The sequence below is a fragment of the Calonectris borealis genome, chromosome 4 (genome assembly GCF_964195595.1).
Source record: "Calonectris borealis chromosome 4, bCalBor7.hap1.2, whole genome shotgun sequence".
Classification (NCBI taxonomy): Eukaryota; Metazoa; Chordata; class Aves; order Procellariiformes; family Procellariidae; genus Calonectris; species Calonectris borealis.
The window spans coordinates 16353157-16378399 of NC_134315.1; the positions used below are offsets into that span (position 1 = coordinate 16353157).

General features: G+C 34.9%; 1 protein-coding gene across 2 annotated transcripts in view; it reads right to left on the minus strand.

Moving 5' to 3' along the window:
* Window positions 1-5242: 5242 nt before the first annotated feature.
* Window positions 5243-25243, minus strand: part of RAB28 (RAB28, member RAS oncogene family) — a 66753-nt gene continuing 46752 nt past the window's right edge. Inside the window, exons 5-8 of one of the 2 annotated variants that reach the window (XM_075148783.1) lie at window positions 15995-16098; window positions 13062-13139; window positions 6522-6622; window positions 5243-5595 (exon numbers count right to left, since the gene is read on the minus strand). In XM_075148783.1, the coding sequence (XP_075004884.1) occupies window positions 6527-6622; window positions 13062-13139; window positions 15995-16098 (278 nt within the window). In that variant the 3' untranslated portion in view covers window positions 5243-5595; window positions 6522-6526. The remainder of the gene's footprint in view (window positions 5596-6521; window positions 6623-13061; window positions 13140-15994; window positions 16099-25243) is intronic. The other variant, XM_075148784.1, reaches the window with a different exon arrangement.

A 25243-nucleotide genomic window follows, 5' to 3' on the forward strand; every position in this document is an offset into this window, starting at 1 on the left:
TACAACACAAGCAGTTTTTTCCACTCATCCTTAAAATAAAAACTTTCCTAAGCCAAAGTATAGTTACCACATTTTGTTTTTTAAATAGGGACTTGAATTAATATTTTTATAAAAACATTGATTGCCAGAATGACATTAGAGAGTAAAGGTAGAGAAAGTACTGAAAGTGAAATTAAAAAAAGATCTGGATTCCTATTTCCTCCAGAACTCAGTGCTCTAAATGTGGTATCTGAGCAAACACAAGCTCTTGACCTCAAACGTATATTCTTCTCCGAGGTTCGTCCACTAGGATAAGGAACGCTGTGTAGCGGTTAAATACAAAACAAACTTGAAATTGGTACCTTCTGAGGTTTGGTTCTGACCAGCCTTTGAAACAAGATTGCTTTCAGTCAATTGGTTATTTCAGCACTTGACATCACCCCCACATAAAACAAGGCAAATGGCCAATTAGCTAATTGGAAGTTTTCCAGTTCAAAATGGTGCCAAAATGAATGAAGATGAAGTGGAGTAGAAATAAAAAGTTTAAATTGGCTGAACAGTCAGCTCTCTATGGGAAGCTGAAAATAGAAAGCAGTTCATGGAAGTCAGGAGCTTCACTATCTTCTATTTGGGGAAGATCAAACTTCAGCATTTGCAAGTTAAACAGGGATCCCCAAGGCTTCTAGAGAGTACTTTATAAAAAGAGGTTTTATATAGGACCTGTGTATTTTGCAAATAAAACTGTAGCACATTAAATTCTAATCACATTCTATTCATAGCATCTGAAATCAGAGTACAAATTTGCTTCCTACGGATAATTATCTGGACTGGAGTTCTAATCTCATATGTATGCCATTACCCCTATGCAAACATGGATAAATTTTGGCTTTTTCTTTTCAGCAGCATTCAGCTATTTTGACATTTTAAGTGGTTATGAATTGGTTTTAAATAAAGAGAACCTAAAGAAATCAGATGATATGTTCAGCAATAGTACTTGAACTGAGAAAGAAAAGAATACAACATTGTAGAATAACCTCTTTGCTTGGGAAATAATGCTCAAATTCCAGAAGGAAAAGTAGTTAATCACATCAGCTTTGTAAATATAATTGCTATAAAATTCAATGCTGCTTTAAATACGTCTATCAGGCCCCTCATACAAACTCTTAAGCTACATCAGAAATGAATGCAAGTATTCTAAATAGGAAAAATTCTCCTGCAGAAAATTTCCTATTATTATAAAATTGTTAATGAAGGTAAAGAACAGCAATTTAGTCTTCTGTCAATGACAAAACATAAACAGGACAGTACAGTTCTAGTTAGCTATACCAAGATTTACTTTGAAAGGGTTGAAGACATGAAGTTATGGGGGATTTTGTTTTGCTTTCAGCCAGTTACAGCTGTTGGGCCAGCTCAGAGCAGTGATCCCAGTACGGCACAGCTACATAGCGACAAGGCTTCAGCGCCACTTGCTCTTCCCAGCAACACCTAAATCTTTGGTCTCAGATCAACCCATGAAATAGGGACACCTTCAAAACAGTACACTGTACTACAACTTGTATGAAAAGGTCACGATCATCATGAAACAAAGATTACAAACCTTTTGTGAAAAAGCAACCACATTCCTAATATAAAATGAATGTAAAAAGGAAAAATATGATTTAGACTTATTTAAATTGCTATCATCATCAAAAAGCAAGAGAATACCCAACTTTAAATATCACTACAATATTTTTCATTATAAAATTATTATAAAACTTTGGCTAGCAGGTTCATTATCAGGTGCATTTGCCAGTGTTTACTCCGACAAGCAAATTAGCGCTGCATCTAAAAGAAGTCGCCCGATCCGAAAGCCCTTTAGTTCCAGACCCAAACAGTGCTTCATGGAACAGGGTTTTTTTGGTAAACAGATGCCTAATGATGCAGATAGCACCAACAATTTTCAAATTCCTCAAAAGAGCACACTTCACATAATTTTTCTAGTGACCTTGTATGTGTCCTTTAAAGTTTTTCTTTTTTTTTTTTTTTTTTTTAAGTTATTCTGGTTAAAAGGAAGCCTCGTGTTTTCATAACTTTTATGAACTGTCAAAAGAGTGATGTATTCAGAGAGGAGATCATGAACTCATCACAGGTTCTGGCACTCACAGCAGCTGGTCATACGGGAAAATACCTTCACACTGCTGCATGTGAGAGACACTGAAATTGACCCCACCAAATTTTAGAACCACAAAAGATAAGAAGTTGTATGAGTCTAATAACGCTTCAAACACGGTTTAAAAGCACTGGTAATCTAACATAGAGCCAGACACAATGTACCTATTGGTATCCACCACAGCACACGAGACTGACCCGAACGAGGAGCTGAACTTAGAAACAATTTTTAGCTGCGGCGTTGTTACTGAAATGATTAGTTACAACAGCTCTGAGCAGGCAGATCACTTCACCAGTGTGGATCTGTGTAAGATCAGGGCCTGAACACGTTTCTTCCCTTCATCTGGCCTCAGCTTCAGGAAAAAACATGCTTCCCTCTGCCCCAGCCCACTCCCCACGTCAATGGACATTAAGCATATGTCACCTCACTTTTGGAAAGCATTGCATTATTTAACTTCATTACTGGTTGTTGAATTGCTTTCAATCAGTTCTCACCTTGCAAAAAACTTTTAAGTGCATTAATATGGCACATGCTTAAACTCCACCGTATGTGAATCGCGTGCATCAGTAGCAGGACATTACTGACGGAAGCAGAGCGGGCACAGGGCGGTGGCTCGCCTGCCTCCCCCTACACACCTCTCTGACTAAATTTGTTTCTATCCCTCCAGTCCCCAGAGAGCCCTTGCCTTCCCTGCAGAACAGTGTCTACTCCCTCTCTCCATGTTGCTTAATCCTCCAGAATTATCTCTGACCTGTCTCTCAGCCTGGTGGAACTTGGGCCATACATTCAGGGCACCCCTGAATCTTCAACCACAGCTGCTGCAGCACTTCAAAGGCAGCTACCACAGCTAAGGATTTAGACTGCAGCTGGAATCCGAAGGCTCAAGGTGGGGTCCCCAGGGCTGAGCAAACAGAGCAAAGCTCATTTGTAAGGATTAAAACATGGACAGGTAATGGATCTAAATGGGGCGGGAAGGGTAGGGAAAGGCAGGGAGAGTGGAAGTCAGTATACAATACAGAACATCTGAGGAGGTTAAGAGGGGCAGCAAAAGGAGGGGCTGGGGGCACAGAAGACAAGAGATTCCTGGTTAGCGTAAATAATACACATATATGTTAGGCAGAAAGAATGACAGCAGCTTGGAAATGTAAACAAAAATATCTTCAGAGGAGGTAGGGCTTTAACATAGAAAATGGTGAAAAGATCAATGGGAATAAAGCACAAAAGGATGTACAAGTCAAAGACAGCTAGAAAAACAGGCACTGAGAATAAAAGATCGTGATGAGACAGAGACATAAAATCCATCTGTAAAATAGCTTGGACTGGGACACGTATCACAGCCTTCATACTGCAGGATTACCCCAAATATAAAAGCAAAAGTTTTTTATTATTCAGGGTAGTAATGGGCTTTGCGTATCAAGTTATGACAAAGCATTTTCTTCTGAAAAGTAAGATTACAGAAGTTTTTAAGAGAAAAGCACTGTTTGGCTTTTAAGACCATGCTACATATTATTTGGGAAGCAGAACTTGGAAGTTGACTCACATGCACAGGAGAAAGATGGCTCTAGCCATTGAGCTGTGCCAGGCTGTGCTCAGCTCCCCAGGGAAGGGGCAGTTCTTATGAATATTTGAACGTATGGGCAGAGTTCAGGACACAAACACACCAAGAAATCTGAGGGTTCAAAAAAGCTTACCACATGCTTTGGAGGGCATAAACTTGTAAACTTATCAGCTACTTCAGAAAAACTGTTTGAACCAGAAGTTCTCATCTGGTGCTAGTGGAAGATAGTTCACCTTTCAATTGCATTTAACGATAAGGTAAAGCTATGCAGTGGGACTCGAACTCCATGGGACAGAAGCAAGAACACAAATTGTAACCTTAGAAGAAATAATTTACTGCAAATTCACACCTACCTTAGTGTAGAATAATTTCTCAATATCGCAGCTTGTTTCTTAGAATTTCCCACATTTTAATGACAAAATATTACAACACTAAGTCATTATCGTGTAGTTATAAAACTATGTGCCAAGCTGCATGTTGAATGGTTTAAAAATGAACTTAGCTTTTCAATGAACTTGGAATATACCAAAAGCATTTTTGCCATCTGCAATCTTTTTTTTTTTTTTAACATAGTTAAAATAGTTTAACTATTTTAATAGTTTAATAGTTCCAACTATTAAGCGCTTGCTTGAACAGCTTAATAGGAACAGTCACTTGACGGACATTACCATTTTCACTTATGATATACAAGCTTCCTTCACTCAGCCTCATTAACTTTCTAAATCTCAAAATGTTTTGTTGTACTTTGTAAGAAAACACATTTAGAATTAAAACAGGAAAAGATTTCTGGTTTGGAATCAAGTTAGCTTAATTTTTTTTTCTCTCCTTAGCTTTCTATTCAGATGTGCCAGCAGACAACTGCATATCTAAAAGAGACTGCTATAAAACGAACAGAGGAGAAATGTGATGATCACAGAGCAAACAGCTTTTTATTTGTCGTTTACTCTGAACTAGAAAGAAAAGAGTACCAGGCCAAAAGTCATTCAGTTAGTTATTAAAAATGACTGATCCTAGTTGATCTATCAACAGTTTCTAATGCATGCTGAATATATCACTCAACATTTACAGCCCAAACTGTTGACTGAGGTTCATCTATATTCATGAAGTCATATAAGCATATTTACTACTGCAAAAAGTAATGCTGATGTGGTAATAAAAATACACAAAAATACTAGCATTTTTCAGAGCATCCATGGAGACAACTTGAGACTTCAGAAAAATAACTATTTTTATATTACAGCTTTATTTCAAGCACTATTTCTTACTGGATACGATTTATACATTTTGCACTATGTATATATATTAATGGAATACTTTCCAAATTATCCCTAGATAAAATATATTACGTGCTTAAAATTATTCCAGCAATAGCTTTTCCAAGTTACATTTTGCTGAGTGTTAGATCAGATCACAGGAGAAAAAAGAGAAAAAAAATTTAAAAATGCTTTGGCAAAATACCCTTCCATGGTGATGTCTTTAAAAGTATTCTGAATGCAGGACTTCTTCATCCATTGTTATTCTGGCATCAGTCAAATAGATAGGAGGAAACATATAAACACAGTTATACCGCTTTATTTAAATATAATTTAAAAGAATATAGAACTTAATTTTTCAAAGTGTGTGGTCTCATGTTTGAATTTTGGCCAGTCAAAAAACTGCCTGCTGCTTCTCAACGTACAATGGTGCAACATGTTTTTGAAACCTCTAATTGCATTGTTGTAATGGTCACTGTTAAAACAAAGTTCCTGGTAATCCCGGAGCCTATGTCAAGGTAGGAGGACCGCCAAAGGTATCAAAACAGAGAAGAATAGCATGGTCATTGAACTGCACACATTGAGCTTCTAGGAGGATTAACGGTTCTTGTCACAGGCTCTTGACTGTAGTTGACAATATCTGCCTTCACCACCCTCTGTCATAAAAGAAAACACAGTAACAATCAGAAATTTCATGCTGGCAAAACATTCAACAGATATTTTACTACAAAATATGAAGGGAAAAAATTAGGCAAAACAGACACTGATTAGGGTTTTTTCATTATCTTACAGAAAGTCTTATCAGGTGCTAATTCTCATTCTAAATACCAGTTTAACCATACTAAGCAGAAGGAAGTGCCTTGGTAGGTTTTCACAACTACAAATGGAACATGATTTTTTTTTGCAAAAGCAATGAATACAGTTTTACTTCCATGAAAACTGTTTTTTATGGAAATAATAAAACAATATTTATTTACAGAGACTATGGTATGCATTCTTTAGGAATAACTGCCTAAATTGTAATTGGAAATTTTACGTAAGTTTGTCTTTCCATCTTTACTCCAAGCACTTCACAGGAAAATATGGAGAGAATTCAAAGCAAATTTCAAATACAACCATATTTCAAAAAAGCTTTGATAGGCAGACTAACTAAAGACTAAATTAACATAAGAACCTCTGCATACCATAAATATTTATTTTCTAATACAGATCCAACAGATATTACCCATTCTATTTACAAAGCATTTGATAAGACTGTTGGTCTCTCCCATATGAGGAGAAGGAAATGAGATTCCAATTTTGGGTCCATTTCCATCTGAGGCAGCTACGTAACATTTTGAATATACAGCACTGGAAGACCTTCCTAATACAGTAACACGAAGTATTTCAAGTTCATTCAACATGAACTATCTGGTTATTAGAAACACCATATAATTGTACACAGAATTCCAAATTAATATGTTAAGTATTACAAGTGCTTACAGACACAAAATATATTTTTCCAATAGAACTTACTGTAACAATTGTTACTTCATGTAAAAACAATGCAGCTTGAAAAAAAACCCAAGTTTTCCATCAATACCTGAACTACTGCATTGAGCAGACTTTGCTCTGGCAGTTGGAAGTGTTGTGACGTTGGTTATCTTCTTCAGGATATTTCACTAGCTCTGCCCTGACAACATGCTGTTAATCATGTATCAACATAACGGATAGAAGGCAAGGAGAAGAATGTAAAAAGAAAAGAGAAGGAAAAAGAATGGAGAGATTGATCAGTAGTTGAAAAGAATGAATGAATGACATTAAAAGACTATGTAGAAGCAAAATGAAAGTGCATTTCTTTTCAGGCCTCATGCTGATACAAGAGCAACATGTCTAGCTGAAAGCGTCACTATTGGCATCAGGGCTGCTTCTCAAGCTTCTTCAAGGACATGCCCTTTCAAAGCACCAAAGTGAAATATTCATACGTGCAATCAATGAAGGTATATTAAAGCAAGAGAAGTGAGAGAATAAAAAGGAAGGCAATTCAGTGGAAGAAAAAATGACAATGGCCTATTCCTATAAGTCTACGGTACTTAAGTATTACATTAGTCAGCTTCCTGTCAACAATTGTAAAAAGTGCATTAGATGGACACATGCATCTTTTCTATTACATAACTATCGCATTATAACTAAACATACAATCAAAAACAGTGACATAAATTAACAACCTCACATCTAAGTGCTGCAAAACTTTGATTTTTCTTTACTTCATATAAAAATAAAAGGCTCTCATTTTTCCCCTTAAAGATAAACAAAACTGTTGAAAGTTCTCTCACTATTAATGCAGTGTTCATCCAAAGGGGAGAAAAATTCATAGAACAATTTCAGCAAAGAAGTAACAGAGGAGGTAGGTCTGCTATGAAAGATACCCTAAACCGGTTTAATAATTTTTCCTTAAATACTTCAACTTTTATACAACATATTTTCAAGGTTAAAATGAATAGATAAATGAATAAATACTATTATTTTAAAAGAAACAATACATAAACTGGATTATATGAATATATAAACAGTATATGTAAAAGATTACCTCTGTAAATAAAACCTATATGTTAAGCAAACAACAATAATTGAATTGGCTGGTAAGGGATTTGGATTTATTAGCTGCTGATGTACTCTTCTTGAGTTTAATTGATCACATTCATATTATCTTATCTAGTGGACAACACTCATGATTTACTGGACTCCTGGCCTGATGTTATCAAGGGAAAGGTTGCCAAATCCCATGTAAGGTGGTAGTTGGAGTTTTAGCATTAAACAGTGTTATCTGACCTCACAGGACCTAGTTTCTTCATACCAATCTTTTGACTAGAGCTGGGGGGGTGGTGGTGGGGAAGTCTTGCAATCAGTAGGCAATTAATTGTTCCTCAAAACATTGGTCTAAATCCCATCCTGTAAACACAGGCAGGTTAGTGACCTATGCTTAAGCATGTTGTAGCAAGAAACTGACTATCATAAATTACTTGGATTATCTAAAGGAATTTCATCCAAATAAGAGTAAAAAAATACCACCGCAACATTTCTTTTCTTAATTTCATGGTAATTAAAAACTTGGGTTTCTTTGTATCAGTTTCTGTGTCAGGGATATCATTGCCATGGTTCAAACCACTGTCAATAATGAGAAATAATCTTTCTTGGTGCAGGTGCTCTGAATGCCAGATCTGACTTATCTGCCAAACATTTTATTGTACAAAGCTGGCACAGAGACCCTAGTTTGTGAACTGGCATTTAGTTAAAGAGAAAACTACACATCATTTACAAAAATGCTAGCTCTTGCCAATGCCAAGAAACAAAGCTGTACCCCATGCAGTTTTTACACTATGGTTGAAAGTAAAAAATATAGAAAGAAAACCATTTGATTAGTAAAGGAGCTATTTCCTCAAAATTCATCAGACCCTTATGATTTAAAAGGGAGAGTATTTTGAGGACTGAAAATAAGTCAGAATCTGCAATTTTCTTACTTTGGAACTGTTTCACTTCAAAAACATGCTCTACATTCCAGTCACGCATAAAGAGTAATCTAGTTCTTTGTTGCACCACAGTTTTGACCAAATAAAAGTTTGATTAACAGTCATCTCAGCATGTTAACAGACAAGGTTTAATAGCTCTAGCTGAGATAGCTTAAAAACTTACCACCCCCAAATGTCTGTCCTATTCCTCTGCTGGAGATCACTGCTGCCAAAGGAGAGCTGGTGGAATACAACGTGTACTTGCACCTCATCCGCTTCAGCACAAAGTCTGGCAGCTTCACTTAAAAACAACTTTCAGCAGCAGTTTAAGCTAAGCTGCTCAACTTCACCCTGATGTGGCCAAGGCACATGATCACCTTCCATTTTCTGATTCTGCTGTGGGAGTGATAAATTCCAGCAAAAGGGCAGTAACAAATAGCTTGGGTTGCATTAATATCTTAAACTGCTGCAGCTGTTTTCTAAAACAATGCATGGCAAATAATTCAATTTCTAAGGCTTGTTCCTGCAGTTAATTAACAGAAGTTTTCCTGTTAATTTGAAGGGGACCAAGAACCCCATCCACTTTTCACAAGAGCTTCTGCAGTTCTGCCAGTCATCAAAGCTCAAATGTCATGAGTCAAGCCCCACAAATTCATACAAGTTAAAATAATGTGTTTGGGATTCCTGTTACTTATTTCTAACCAACTGTGAGTCACTTCTAAGATCTTCCTAGTGACTGTGACAATTATAATTGATTTTAAACACAAGAAATATGATCTTCAGGTATAAAACAAAAAATGCAAGAAATAATTTTTAAAGAGTATTCTCAATATTGGACAATCAGCAATAACGAAGAAATGCATAATAAAACATAATTCACATATAGCATTTCACTGTTGGCATTTTACACAAACTCAGTATTTCATCTTAGACTTTGTTACCACCTAGATTGAATGAAGACATCTGATGTCCTCTGACAACCATATTCAAGCAACAACCTTCTCATTTTTCAAAATGAAGAAACCTCACATTACACAAAATATGGAAAATTCAAAGATTTAATCCAGTGTGTAAATAGTGCACATTTGTAAAAACTAAAATGTATTTTACTCTTTGTTTAAAAATTAAACCTAAGTCAACACTTGCATACTTACTGATTTAAGGATGAGTCACACTTACTATTTTACACTATTGTATACTAAAAATACTATTGTATTTTTTTATTTGTTTCTTTATAGCATTTATCTAATTCCATCTATTTATCTATCTATCTACTTTTATAGTCCAATAGCTAGAGTATTAAATGCCTAAAAACTTTAAGGAACACATTCACATAACTGTTCCACAACTTCAGGAAGCCCTGTGCCCATTTTACAGATGCGGAAAAAACAAACAAACAAAAAAACCAACCAAAACCAAACCAAACCACCAAAAAAACCACAGAACAAAACAACAACAAAAAAACCCAAAACAAAACACAAAAAAAACCCCACCACCACACTAAGGAACTGTATCTGTCATGCAAAAAGACTGTGGTAAACCAGAAACCTAGCAATGGCAACATCATGTAACACCACCTCCTTCCAGCCAAGAGACCAGCTCCATGCTTTTGGGAAACAGCATCAACACATTACTTCAATGAATCTTGTCCACTGCAGACTAATAAATTTCTCTCAAAAAATGTCCTTCTATTCATCTCCCTGAGAATAGGAAGGTTGAAGTTTTCCTTATGACTTTACCTTTCCTATCTTAAGAAGTGACCAAGTTATTTGGTTCCATACAACAATGAACCTTAAGATACAGCTAACAGACAGACGCTCCAATACAATTCCCGTTGGTTTCTCACTGACTTAAATTTGGTCAGCCCACTCAAAATAGCACTCTGAAAGGAAGCAAACGTTTTACTGGTAACAAAGAACTATTGCTTGTTCAGAACAGATTGAAACTACGCTTGATTAGCAGAACCTTGCAAAATCAGGCAGCTGCTTTCCAGCTCTCACTCTTTAGCTACATGCACAGCGTAGCACCACACAGTGACTTCTGCTATACCTGAACGGTGACAATGAAGTTTCTTTTCTGTCCAACCCCATTTACCAGGTTTGCTTCTACTGTTGTTGTTGGTTTTTTTGTTGTCGTTCTCTGTTTTTCAGGGTTTTTTTTACCTTTTTTTTAATCATTATAGCTTGGATTCACATTAACAGTAATGTGTGGGCCGCAGTGAATATTTAATTTATGCATATTAATTATTTATAGGCTATTGCTACTGCAATTTGCGTAATATCGACTTTGTCTAATCCACATATTGCATATTCCAATGATCTGCTCAACAAAATTAAAAATTGAAATTACAGTACTAAGGTAGGAAGAAGCCTACTTAAAGCCGATACCAATTTGACTCGGAAAGTTATGTACTCTTGAGTCAGGGCTATATAGAGGTTCTTACTTTAATAACAACCTAAAAATGGACACTTTCTTTAGAAAGCTACAATTTTCTGTATAATCCATTTTCTCATATTCTCTTTTTAATTTAAGGTGTTTGCATACCTATCTACAAGCTTAGACCTGAGTTACCAAAACACACCACCACACAGCACATAGAGGTCTAAGACCGATGTTCCAGTGCTAGCTAAACAACTGAAGAAAAATTAAAGAACTCTTTAGGTGCTGAATTATTTATATGCAAATAATCATAGAACTCAGAACAACAGATGGATGGTGCCTTAGTAGTAAAAGATCATTGAAAAGACACAGTATTTCTCTACCTATAAATTACAGCTTTTCGAAGCTCCTTAGCTTTGCTTGTTAGCTTGTTTGCTTACAGGTAAGCACTGTAAGTATATTTTACCATTTTACTGTTTACAGTACAGTTTTCTAGTTAACCACTTCAACACAGATTGTAAACATTGCTGTGGCAAAATATTCAGAAATTACATATTTATTGTATATTTCAAAAAGCAGGAGACCAAGCTGTACATAAGAAATGTTTTGCCTTTCTTTTAAATAAACTTGTTGACTTATTTTGTGGTACTTGTTTAATGTTGGTAGTAACTAGCAGTTCCAGGATATTACACCACTAGAACAGTTACATTTTGGTTCAATAAGTAAATTTAATATAAGCGTATTGTAATCTCAAATGTCATTATATAGTAAGGGTTGTCTCAGTAGTATGATCTTTGTTTTCGACGTTTCTGAAACTGGATTTGTATAAAATCTTTTTGGTTTAAACCTATGCACACAGCCTTCCTGGCAGGAAAATTATTTTTAGAAGCAGGAACTAGGAAGAAGGAGGTGGTAAGGGAAAAGGGGTTATATTAGAAAACCTCTTGCTTGATTGCTTATTTGAACAATTTTTGATCTCCTAACTTTCACTGATAAAAAAATAAGTGACTTCCAACTCTGGAAGATGCAATTAAGCAAGTGCTTACATTTTAATTAATATAGTTATAGTTCAAGTTTTTAAAAACAGTGAAAACATCTTTTCCCCACTAATTTGTAAGGTCATAAAACAATGTTCTCATTAGAGCTATTTTGCATACATCAATTACTGAACAGCATGCACTGCAACAAAGCTCTGCTACAGTTCAGAGCAGGACACGCAGCAGGGTTTTGCCATGCGTTCACAGTGAAATCGCTATATTCACATCCCTAACTCACTGCTAACCAATGTAAGAGAACCAGGGACAACCTTCTTGATGACCTTCCCACCTATGGCTGGGAAACATTCTCCTCTCTCTCAGCGCTTTTTTACTGCAGAGGAAATGGCAGAAAATCCCCAAGATAACACTCATAATGTAAAGAACAAAACACAAAATGCAAGGGCAGAAACTATGCAGCTCCTTTAAGGGGGAGCCGTAATAGCTACCCAAATCCATGATTCCACAGGTCTGCCTGCTGTTGAGAATGGGTATGCTGAACCAGAACACCATTCATTTCTCATCTGCACATCAGAATAAAATGGGAAATAGTGACTACAAAGTCAATATTCCTTCCCTGAGGCAGACAGTCACTAGTGAGGAAAGAATTCTTCTCCTGTATTATACAGGCACACAATGAAAACTAAAATCTGAGATTAACCAAACACAGGATTTGACATAGTTAATTCCTGAATCTATGACTGACAAATAATATTTTCTCCTGTATGACTACAATGAAGATTGATTTAGAACATTTCCACTCACAGAAGCTTATGCCTTCTACCACTTGAATTTGTAGTGTTCTAAAATTAAATTTGTTTTTAAATATGTAAAGAATTAAAAAAGAACAATTATAAAAACTGTATCTGACATCAATGTACAGTAATTAATGTATATATAAGTGTCTTCCATGATACCTGTATATGCATACATATAGAGGTTTTAATTTCTAAAACAATTTTAAGTACTATTTTTAAACAAACAGCTCTCAAACTAAAGTTTTTTCCTAATTTTTTGAACATATATTTTCTTGTTTCAGCAAGTTTATCACGATGGATAAAGAAAGAATTATTATATTTAAAAAAAGCTGTTGTGAAAGTAAATAATTGTCTTCAGAACAACAGATGCAGCTTGCTTTAAAGGACAGTTATTAATTTGCAATGAGATTATTTTTTCAATACTAAATAAAATACTAAGAACCATGTATTTGTGGAAAATCACCTGTGATTGTTCCAATTCTGCTTTGTTTAATTTGATGCCAAGTATGTCAGCAGCAATTCTCTGAAAACACAGGAAGACCTATGGAAAAAAATTAAATTGCATTTAAATGATTAAAAACAGACATCCTTGAGGTTCTTTCAAATATATCAAACCATTCTTGAACTGTAAACAATGAGATCTACAAAATTATGACCTGTGCAAAACAGATCTGAAAATAACCTCATCTGGTACGTTCAATTTTGTTTAAAAATTGGAGAAAATAATTCAACAATGGTACAAGGAATGAACAGTATGCTGGATTGTTAAGCAACACTTCTACTCTGCCTCGAGAGACCCAAGTTTAAACAAGCTTTTGCACAACCCACCTCTCAAATACTACTCTCAGTGCTATAAAATATGAATAAGGGTATTCACTAATGTTTAGCACAAAAATATATTACCAGTGTATTGTGCAATACAACTGTAGGTTTCTGAAATTGAGAACAACAGAACTGTGCATCAACATCACCAAAATCTCTACTGCACACGTTTAAAAAACATTAGCAATCATACATTTGTTCCAAAGAGTCTCGCAAAACATTATGAGTGCTATACTGAACAGAAGTTATCTAGGAAACAAGCAAGATGGTGTACAGCATGCACCAGCCTAGCAGAGTTAGACTTTGGACCTGGTTTGACAGATAACATGGAGTGGCAATGCTATCTTAAATAACTCCTTTACTTCATCTCAATCCAGTCCACCAATCTTACTATTTAGGCAGCTGCATTTTAAATGGGATTAAAGAACACAACAGATGTTAAAGAGGAGCAGCGTAAGCTTGCACTGCTGCTGAACACTGTATTGTCGAGCTACACATTATATTTTATCTACATGGTTATTCGACTGAGCTCACAATCTAAACTACTAATAAACACTGCTTTTCATCACGCAGCTGCCACCCCCAAAAGGTAAGGCCTATGTAAGTGCTTTTAGTAATTTTCAGTGAAAATTCAAAAAAATACCATTTACACAATCTCTTCTTACACCTGACATGGAAACTAGTAATGAATTAGTGGCACAACCAACAAGCCACAGTAGCTTCCAAAATGATTTCTCTTTCTCTAACTACTTGGTCTAGTGCTGGTCTATTCTACTAGCATCCACACAGCAAGAAAGGAAATCCTGAACAGGCTTACCTTTTCCAGAGATCTACTTTAACCCACATCAGGCTCGCAGGTGTACTGAGCTAGATCACCTGCCATGAGGATGCTTTGTGCACAAAACAGCAGGCACGAGTTCAGTGCTTTAGTTATGCAATTTGATGGACAGTAAGACAGTTGGCTATACTAAATCTTTCATGAGAGTTTTTCTCCCCTGAGACTTTTGGGCTTTTCTATGTACATAAAATTATCTTTTGCAAACAAGTCTGTTGGAAAGATCTGAGGTAAACAAAACAAATCACTTCATTTATCTTAACTAGTATTTAAGATCCTCTAGTCTATATCCACAGTAGCAACGGATGGCCTCTTCTTAAATCACTAAGGTAAACACCCTGTCTTTCCTGCACAACTACCCAAATACATTTCAAATGTATTTCAAATACGTATCCAAATAGATTTTCAAAGGCCAGAGTGCGGTAACAGTGAAAGAGTTAATTCAAATCTATATTGAAACTAAAAATGAACTACTGTAAACTATACCTCATACCTTCTTTTGTTAGTAGATATTTAAACCAGAGATTTCTGGTTAATGCTTTCTAGGTAGGTTCAGATTTACTTTTGTTTTTAAACAGTAAGTTTAAAAAAAGTACAATCAGTATATATAGTGGGATGCTGCTGTAATTCATGAATCAATTAAAAAGATGTAATAAAGATTCCTTCATAATTTGTAATGTTAAATATATCAACCTTATAAAAAGAACTGCTTTTTCTTCCTCTTACCAAATCCCACAAAAAGGTTGTCTCCTTGAAAAAGGAATACATTTTATCAGATGCACGCTTCATTGACTGAAGTATTATAAAATTTTTGTCCTGTTTCTAGCATAAAAAGCTTGAATTTTCACACTTTAAACAAAAAATTATGCCAAAGATTTAACACAAACTATAAGGAGAATCAGGATTCACTGCATCTGTAACAGCAGTATTGTGAGACTTTACAGAGTAACTATTATCTTATAAAATTAGGCAGTCCAATGTAGAAGTTTCATCAAAGATCTTAAAACAAGTGGTTCCCTTTGTGTTACAGAATTATACGTCCATATAATTGAACATGGTCTTACCATTCAAAAACATAAAAATAAAGTAAATTATATTGTCATAAATAGGAGATAGATACAGGACTGCTTTATGGGAATGACAAAGTCATTAGGCACATGACAGAAATCAAGCAAAACAATACAGTGTGATTTAATTTGACTGATACAGTTAACTGACAAAGAACCTTTTCTTCCACAGGCTTCCAACTAAAACAAATAACCCAGTTAGCTCAGAGTCAAAAGATTGTTCAAAAATGTGCTCTGCAAAGCATTACAAATACCAGAATGTTCAAATTTCAATGGACCTGCAGAGGGAGTGTCTCTCATGGCTCGAGACCCATATTAAAAACTGTGTCACAACAGGGTCTTGTGACATTATCAACTGTTGAAAGTTTCTATATTGATGGTCTATACATGGGACTCCACCTGGATTGAAGGAATACATTTAACTACAGGCTGACAGTAAACAGAGATCCAGCTGGTCTCAGTTCTTATGCTGATGTGTAAGCTAGATCATTTCCGTATTAAAATCTATACTGCAAATTGCAAATCAGATGAGAAGCCACTGTAATTAATAAAGAACATATACACTTATACAAAGATATGTGAAATATAATAAAACTGCTACATCATATCTCAGAATAACGGCTTTCTTAAAAAAAAAAAAATCTACAAGGATTTTACTTTTTTGTTACTTACAGAATCTCCTGTCTTGGCCGACACAAAATGGCTACTGAAATTGTTTTCCTGACAAAATCGTTGGTGTTTGTCAACTTTCACTGTGCGCATATGCTCCAAGTCAACTAAAAACAAGTTGAAAAAAGGAAAAATTAGTACAATGGAGCCCATTTAGTTACCTGTCTTAGAAATTACTCATTGGAAACACACCAGATGTAATCTTTTCCTTTACAGATGTATGCAAATACAAGTTTGTTTCTTTTTATAATCATTTGCCAAAATAAAAATAACTAATTACCTCAGATTAATTTTATTTGCAAAACTAAAATGAAACCACAATTAAAATTATATGGTCAAATGCAACAAATTCATATCTGAAATAAAGGGCAAATTTATTTCTGGATACACACAAGAAATTTGTTACAACTTTACTGCTAACCACATACAAAAACCTGAGATAGAACTAAATTTTGCACATTCTGTTTGCAAGCATGATGCATATTGGAGATTCCAGTGTAATTTAAAGACTTTTACAAAATAGAGTTCACCAAGCACATCTGAATCTACATATTTTTTCTAAGTAAAAAATGTAAATGAGTTATAAAGAATTTTATTGCAGAACATGGCAGAGCAAAAACATTCACTATACTAAAAAATGAACTGAGTAAAAACATTGATGCTTAGTTAATTGTATATGAAGTTTTCAATTCCACAAAGGTATGGTTCAGAAAATTAAAAACAGTAAAATGCATATTTCAAGAGTCACACGCATTTTCATTTTTATCATTTTACAACCATTGGAAGCAGAGCAAAGTTTTCAAATGGTATTTTATGTTGAAAAGCACTGGTGGCTTCCAAAACAACATGGAACTCAAGTCTTGCACAGGTTTTATTGTGTACATTCCAGTTTCTCCAAATCTGATCCTAAGGTAACTGGAAACTATATTGAACAGTTTCTCTTTTTATTGCATTACAGTTCCTATAAGGGTGTTGACTCAATGCCGTCAAATTATAAGGCAAATATATTCAGAAGGATTTAAGGACAACCAGGCTCTTTGAGTCAATACAGGAAAAAAAAACTTAAACTGATTTCCTGAGGAAGGGACCCAACTGACTTGTAAAAACTTGTAAATTTGCAAATCTAGTAAGCCTGCATAATAGTGTCATTTGATTATCAGCTGAAAAAATGCTCTCCTGCTACATAAAAGGCTTTATTTTAAAATGATATTGGAGGTCTTTAATTTGTAGGCTCTGGAGATTTTCTCTTGGAGATTTTTAGTCTAACGGGGGATTCCTACACCCCATTTATACTGCTTACCTTGGTTAATGTGGAGGTTTTGCCACATATTACTGTTCCTTGCACATCAGTAAGGCCTTGTTTGTAAGAACAGGCCTAAAATCATCCAGTTACCACAGGCATTAATTTGTGAAGGACTAAAATACTAAGCTATTAACACTCATGTTTGTAGTACAGTTTTTCATAATACTAAACGTAGAATATATAGTTTCATAAAAAACAGGAAGAACAAATACATTTACTAAGATAAAACCCAAAGTCGATAACAATTTTGTTAAAAACTCATGCAGTCTACGTAACAGCTACTTAATTTTTTTCTCTGAAAAATAACTACCAGAAGAGAGCCTCTGTTGAAACACTTTTAAGAAAAAAATACAGCATACTGCCTAAACCGTATCATTATTAACTATTATTTTTACTCTTCACATATTAGCTTTAAGTGCAGCTTGGAAAACACAACAGTGAGATTACTCTTTTGGGAAAAATAAATACGTATTTTCTTTATTTTTATTTGACAAGCTCTTAAAGGAACCTTAACCGCATCTTCAAATTTCACTCACTGTATTTCTTTGACTACACCCAAAAACCTACACACGATTACAATAAAAATAAATAGATAGATAGATAGATAGCATTTACACTGTATCCCTCTAAAATACCATGACATGCTTATGTAAGTCCATAAAAACAAGCTCACAAGTTACAATCTCTCTCAAACTCTCTTTCCCAGGAAGGAAAGAATAGGGAGTGGAAAAACACAACAGCACGCTGAAAGGTTGATGAATTTTCAGGAAGAAAATGCCACTGTCATATTGGAAATCATGTCCTCAAATGCCTCCTATTTTCTATTTGAAGAAACATCAAGAGTAATATATGGTCAGTGGAGCATATACTTTACTACAGTAAAGAAATTAAAAGCACACAAGATCCTAGAATCTAACAGACTGGAAGTGAACATCAAGGTGAAATTATGTTTCTGAATTTTGTGTAATTCTCAGTCCCTCTCCCACTTACAAGTATTTCACCTTGTGCCTTCTGAATTATGGGCAGTCTGCTGTGAACTGTACGGTTACTGTTATGCTAGATAACTGCCAGGTAACTGTCCATGTGCACACTCTCAGCCCACAGTAAATGCAAGGCAATTCACGTTACATTAGCTCTCAATGAAAGAGGGCACAGTTTTAGTTCAAGAAAAGGGTTTTAAGCGTTAATAAATATTTAACTATAAAAAGCTGCAGTTTGCAGTCAATGAAAGACGACTATGCTAACTCAAATTACTTTGCATTGCCACAGGCTAAGGGCACAATCATAGACAGTTACTGAAGATCAGCTAAAATACAGGGAACAGTTACCCTCCAGTCCTTTTTTTTTGAACATCTGACACTGGTCAGCTCGACAGGCAGAATTCTTAGCACATCAGGAGATAAGTCTTGTCTAGATTTTATTTAGACATCACAGCAAAAAGACTTTCAGGAGGGATTTGGAGGAGAAAAATTATTTTCTAAAAAGATGTTTATAAGGAATGCAGGGACTTTACAGAAAGAAAACTAACAGCTGGCCAATGTGTGCTGGTTTGATGAACCAATTAACAGCAGGAATAGATATCTTGGGATGAAGGATGATCCCAGAATGCACTTAAGCCATGAAAAGGCAAAGACAAATAAGTTTTGGATAGAAAGAAAGAGAATCAGATACATAAATACAGTTTGATTTTACAAAGCAGGAAAATGATCTTGCAGAATATTCTAAATGACTAGATAACATTGCATTGGCCAAGAAAAAGGAATTACTGAAATTAAGATGCAAAATAAGAACTTTTTAACTGTGGTAATGGTTATAATAGGCCATATCTAACAAAGGTCTCAAAGAAAGAATCTGCAAGATTTGGACACACATCAAACACAAACATTTAGAGAAAGGCCCAAAGCAAAGTTTACGTGCCAGATGGTACAGTCATCCTCCTCATCTGAAGTGAATGACAAAGACAACAGCAGGGGAAAATTAATAGGTCCATTTTTACCACGCAGAATTTACATTTATGACTAGAACTTCACAATGGGATGTCTAAAGGAGACACAAGGATTTTAGTTTGAAAAGTGAAAAGAGATTTAACTCTTTGCAAACAGTGAATCTCTAAAGCACACAAACGTTACAAACCAGTACTTTGGATTAAGTGCTTGGATACAAACTCTGCTATCTACATTCATAAATTACGTTTTCTGATCATGAAAAGCTAAAGCAACCCCAAGATGTGTAAATTTTACAGAATGCAGTGAAAGCATTTCTTTGATCTATCATTTCTAAAATTCTAAAGGTCTTAAAAATGGGACCAACAGGAATGGCAGTTAAAGTAGAAGTTAGCAAAGCAATAGTTAAAATGTCAAAGGAGTACAAGAACATTGCTAATTCCTTGACTATACAGGAACCATTTAGTATATTTGCATTAAATGGAATACTTAAATAAACCACATGAAAACTGAAATCAGGAGAAGCAGAGGGACATCACGAGCAACGGGAGAGAGAGAGATAGGTCATAGTATTGTTTCCCTGATTGGCCTGATAAGGACAGAAAAAGGGGCTCATCAGACCCCAAAGTAATTTTGAAGTCGCTTTCCTAGAAAGCAGCCCATCCACAATATGGGCTGCTACCATTTGCTCATTTTTATGCCTGAAATACACACTAAAAAGCTTGCGTGACAGCTACAAAAAAACCCATGGTTGCCAGATATTGTCCAAAAATTATCGCCATTTTCTTAGTTGTCCTCTTCTGCCACTCTGTTTCTAACTAACTAGGAGCTCAACCTTTTGTGTTTCTCTGGAATCAAACCAAACATTCACCTTTAAGCTTGTCTGATATGAAGAGTCATTTCAATTAAAGCTAGCAAGAAAAATTGCTGCTCCATAACTAACAGATCTATACGCATTTGTAGGTACAGGTATCCCATAAAGATACTGGCACAACAAAAATACATTAGGAACTTCAGGAATTCAGACATGGCTTCCACCAAGCCAGACAGATCCAAGTGAAAAATCTCACCTCGTAGATGAAACCAGCATAGATCAGTGTCTGCTGTAGCAAAAGCAGGTAAGGCTTGCTAAAAGACTTGTTTCTAGTGAACTCTGGAGAGTTCAATTTTGATTTGTAGGTGACACTAAACAGAGATCTAGTGAAGTGAAAAAAGAAAACAGAATCTAGGAGACAAGTACAAAACTCCCACAGAAATCCAAAAGACACTCCCTCTGAGGCACTCCTGAAGATGTGAGAAAAAAAACAGGTAAGAAGAAAACTGCAGAATCTATGTAAGGAAAAAGACGTAAACACCATCATAGTCACCTTTGTGGAGGGCAAGTGACATTTCAAAGAAGACAAGGAAAAAATAGTCGTTTTAAGTTAGGAACAGAGAGATTTGATTAGATCACATCTTCGGGTGATTTATACAAACATTTTCATTATCCTTTGAATTGCTGCTATACATCATTTATTTGCAGTGAAAAGCTGATAGACAGTGCTAACTCAAAACAGAAAAGGAAATCATATTTTAAATGACTGTCTGCAAGGTTGGATATCAAATGATAGAAAAATTCCGAGCAAACACTTGAGACGGTTTAAACAGTTGTTCAATGTCAAATCTCTATATAACTTTACTTGAGAAATTAAGAGTCAGTCACTGAAATTTTAGTTTATTGGATAGTAGCAAGGGAATAGAAAAACACTAAACTGCTAGATAAAACACAAATGGGTGCTTTACAATCTACCCACACATAGCCATTCAATAGCAATTCAGTCTTGATTGAATAATTCTGCTGTCTTTGACTTGAGACTCTGAAACCACTAATGGTAAATGAATTAATGCCATATTGTTTCTCTTACACTATTTAGATATATGTACCATTCCTTTAAGATAAAAAAAGGCTTTGCAACAAGCCACGTAGCACCACTGTGCAGGGACAAATGAGCATTTCCATTTCCTTACACCACATGTATGTGGAAAACCAATAGTCAGGCAGCTTAAATACTATGTTAGCTCACCTGCTTCACTCAAATGAACTAGAACAAATATAATCAGCTCGCCAGAGTTTGCTTCAAGGAATAAAGTGTGATATCAAATCCCACAGCTGTATTGTCTTAAAATTAATTACATAAAAATATGTGTAACAATTTACTAGAGTAATACAACATGAAGCCAGTAAGTATTTTAAAATATGTATCATCAATTAGAAGAATGATGAATGCTCTGGGTTTATCTTTCAGAAATGCCAAAAATGTAATAATAGTGGTTTTTTATTTAAATATTGTCACTCAAGCCAGTAACTGCACATACTCTAAAAAGACAACAGAACATCATTTATGCAGAATGTAAAGGCTGCTACTCATGCTATTTATCTCCTTTTCCCACAGGGCTGCCAGTCTCTTCTTTCATAACATCACTGGAGAAGAACTCCATGTAAAACTACAGTTTTTTAAAGTCAGAAAACATCCATTTTGCATGAATCTTCCTTTCAGGTAATTCTGGAAGAAACACAAATATATAACTTGTACAGGTACTTCCAGGCAGCTGAAAAAATAGTGACAGTACTTGTTCAGAATGGCATAAACAGCTGAGTGGCATGCATAATGCATGTTAAGCAAGTCTGAATGTTTAATAGTTTGTTGGCATTCCTCCTGGATTGTGAGATTACACTTGTAAACTATAAGGCACTACACAGTCATTTTAGATGTTTATACCAGCGACAACTAACCTAACCATTTTCTAAACCATATGTATGAAAAGAAACATGAAAGAGACAGTTCAGAGAATTCCACTAAAGGGACGCCTCTCCACCCAAATCTGACCATCTTTCACTTTCAAAGCTTGCAATTGTAATAACTGCGAGGGAATCTGTTACAAAGGGGCAGTTCTCCAGTTTAAGCTAAACAACTTCTTTTATTGATAATTACAGTATTTGCTATTAAAATTGGTATTAACACATAAATGAATTTACAACTATTTAGTTTTGTAGTTATCATGCATATTATAACTATTTCATATTTTAATATAATCAAAGATAGTTTTAAAGTTATAAGTAAACATCTATATCAATCTACGGTACTGCACAAAAATATATTCTTTTATAGTATGCTGTGAAAAAAGAAATATAAATCTTTCTGCAAAGTATTTGCAGCTGTTCACACAAGGTATACAATTACATAATGTTTAAATAATGAGCTATCACGATTAGCCCACACAGACATGACAAGTAAAATGCTTTAATAATTTATTAATTTGATTTACATGTGCTTAAAATTATGTACATATTTTCTCTTCTGAAAATACTCCAGGGTCATAAAAAAGGGGGCTGTATATGATGATCTCTTTTTCATCCTATTTTTTGGTATTATTCCAGGCTGATTTCTTAAGAACAAACCAAGCTTGAGCACCTGAAAACCTAACAGGGTGATGAAGACAATACTGTTATACAGTAATATCTTCATGCAGTATACTCTGCTCAACAAGCACAGTCAGTTTAATTGCAGAGTGTGAAGGTTCTGCTTCTCCCATGCATACGCAGAAGTGCGTGAAAAAGGGAATAAAAAAGGGATTTCTGTAAGATGTGCCCAAATATCCACTATTCTAAAGAATAAAACAGAAATCATGATGAATACTGGGAGCAGCATTCTGGGTAACAGGATTTACCTCTGCCCCATAGCACCTCAGCAGAGCATAGCTTGGCAGGTCCCACAGCTCTAGCCACAAGGAACCCCTCTCAGGCCTCTTCTGCCATAAGCAATATTACCCAGTTTTAATTCTAATTCTGCCATCACTCTAAAGAAAATAGAAAACAAAAACAACAAAAAATCCTCCCTAGCTTCTTATTGCTCAGCTTATCTGTAACCTGATCCTTTCCCACTAAAAGATGGAGCTATTTCATTATGCCTTAGTTTCTAAAGAATATTTGAATGGGTTACTTAGAACTTTTTTGCAAGTGCACTTTCATTTCCTCATTAGACACAAAGGTTCTTTCTGTGCAAATTAAAAATTCATCTGATATAACAAATATCTGATGTTATTAATGATAATAATTATTATTATCTGATGTAATAACATAACCAGAATTGTGCAGAAATAATAATAAATTAATTTGACAACAAATTGTACCAAGTCTGCAGTACTATCAGACTTTGTGTATTACCTAGCTTTTTAAAAATCAGTTTTGATTTGGTACTTTTAAAATACTACAGCACATACTTCTTCTTGAATATTCAAACCTAAACGTCAGAGTGCAAACTGCAGCTTTTTGTATTTAAATTTTATTAATACTTGCAATCTTTTTCTCACACTAAAATTGTATAACTGCCAAGAAAAGAAAACTCCTTCATAGAAGTCCTGAACTACTTTAATTTAAGGAAGCTAAAAACGAAATACAAATAGAGTTCCAGTACAGATTTTCTCAGTAATTTTTTTAGGTTATCAAGAAAACATCTAGAGTGTTGATCTGGTTATACTCATGTCAGACAAACTACATGTCACATTAACTACCTCCAGGAAGTTATTCCAAACACAAAATAAACTGTTTATGCCCCTTCTCAGATAGATAGCATGACAGATTGTTATTAGTTGAAGACAGATGAAATACATTAATTTGATTGCAAGCATGTGTTTACTTTCTCACTGTCATGTACACTCTACTGCTGATGCTTCCCTATGAGGACATAGTAACAAATCAAACATATTAGAAGACTTGCTCAGGCAGAATAATAATAGCTGGTGCTGCACTTTAATACTTAAAAAACTATACCTAACATTTCCAGCTACAGCAGGAAATTACTGGTTTCAAAAAGGAAAAAAAACTGATAGCTTAAAAACTCTTGCAATTTACATAAAACACTGTAACACTCCCTCCTCTAAAAAATTAGAATTATCAGCAAATATGCTTGTCAATTATTAATGAAAAGTATAACTTTCTAAATGCCAAATCTATGATCTGAGCTCCTTCTAAACCAAAAGACAAATTCCTACAGGAACAAGACAAGAAAATGTATGCCTAATATAGGAAATGAAAAGTAAGCAATTCCTAGGTCTCCAGTTAAAAACAGAAAGGCATCTTGCATGTGAAGTGAGGTTTGCCTGGTTTTATGCATACCTCTTCTTATGGGCCTCCACTTATTTGTACAAAGCCTATGTGGAATTCTATTTCCTCTCAAAGAACGACATACGAAGACACAAAATCTGTGATGAGCTTCTTAGAATAAGGGTACTTCACACAATAAAATCAGGTTTTTGATGCCAATAGTTTGTTCTAACACAGGAAATTATAAGAAAGAATGTATTTAGCATGACAAGTTCTCTTTGATTTGTATTTATGGAAGTAGCTGTACTCTTTATATTAAGTTTTCTACATAAAAATATCCCATACTAAATAAGACTTTAAAATACTTCTAAATAATAAAGGATTACAGCATTTTTTTCTAAAGCTATAAAACATAGTGGTTCTTGTGCATCTTAAAATAGATTTCAATAAAAAGCAAGAAGAGCAGCCAGAAGCAAACGTCTTCATCTCAGCACACCAAGTGCAGCTAACAATAGAGGACACAATGTGACAGGATTCTCTTCTAATAACAAGCATGTATAATGCTTGGTAGATGACAGGTCATTTTTAAGAAGATATGTTAACCTTTGCAAATACAAACAGCAGACATCTTTTCATACCAAAGTAAAATCTCTTATGAAGAAAAAAAGAATACACCCAAGTTTCTTTTCAAAACTAAGATGACAGATGACTGGCTTACACAGCTTGAAGAGACAGCTAAAGAGAAAATAAGGCTATTTTTTTCTCAGTTAGACATTTCCCATTTTCATTTTTCAATAAATTCTTGGCAGAAATTCTTGCAATCATTTATCACTTGACTGAACAGACTAAGATTACACTGATATTTAGAATCTGATCCCTTCTGTTAGGTACCTGTACTCCTTAACCCTACCTCTAATGCAGAC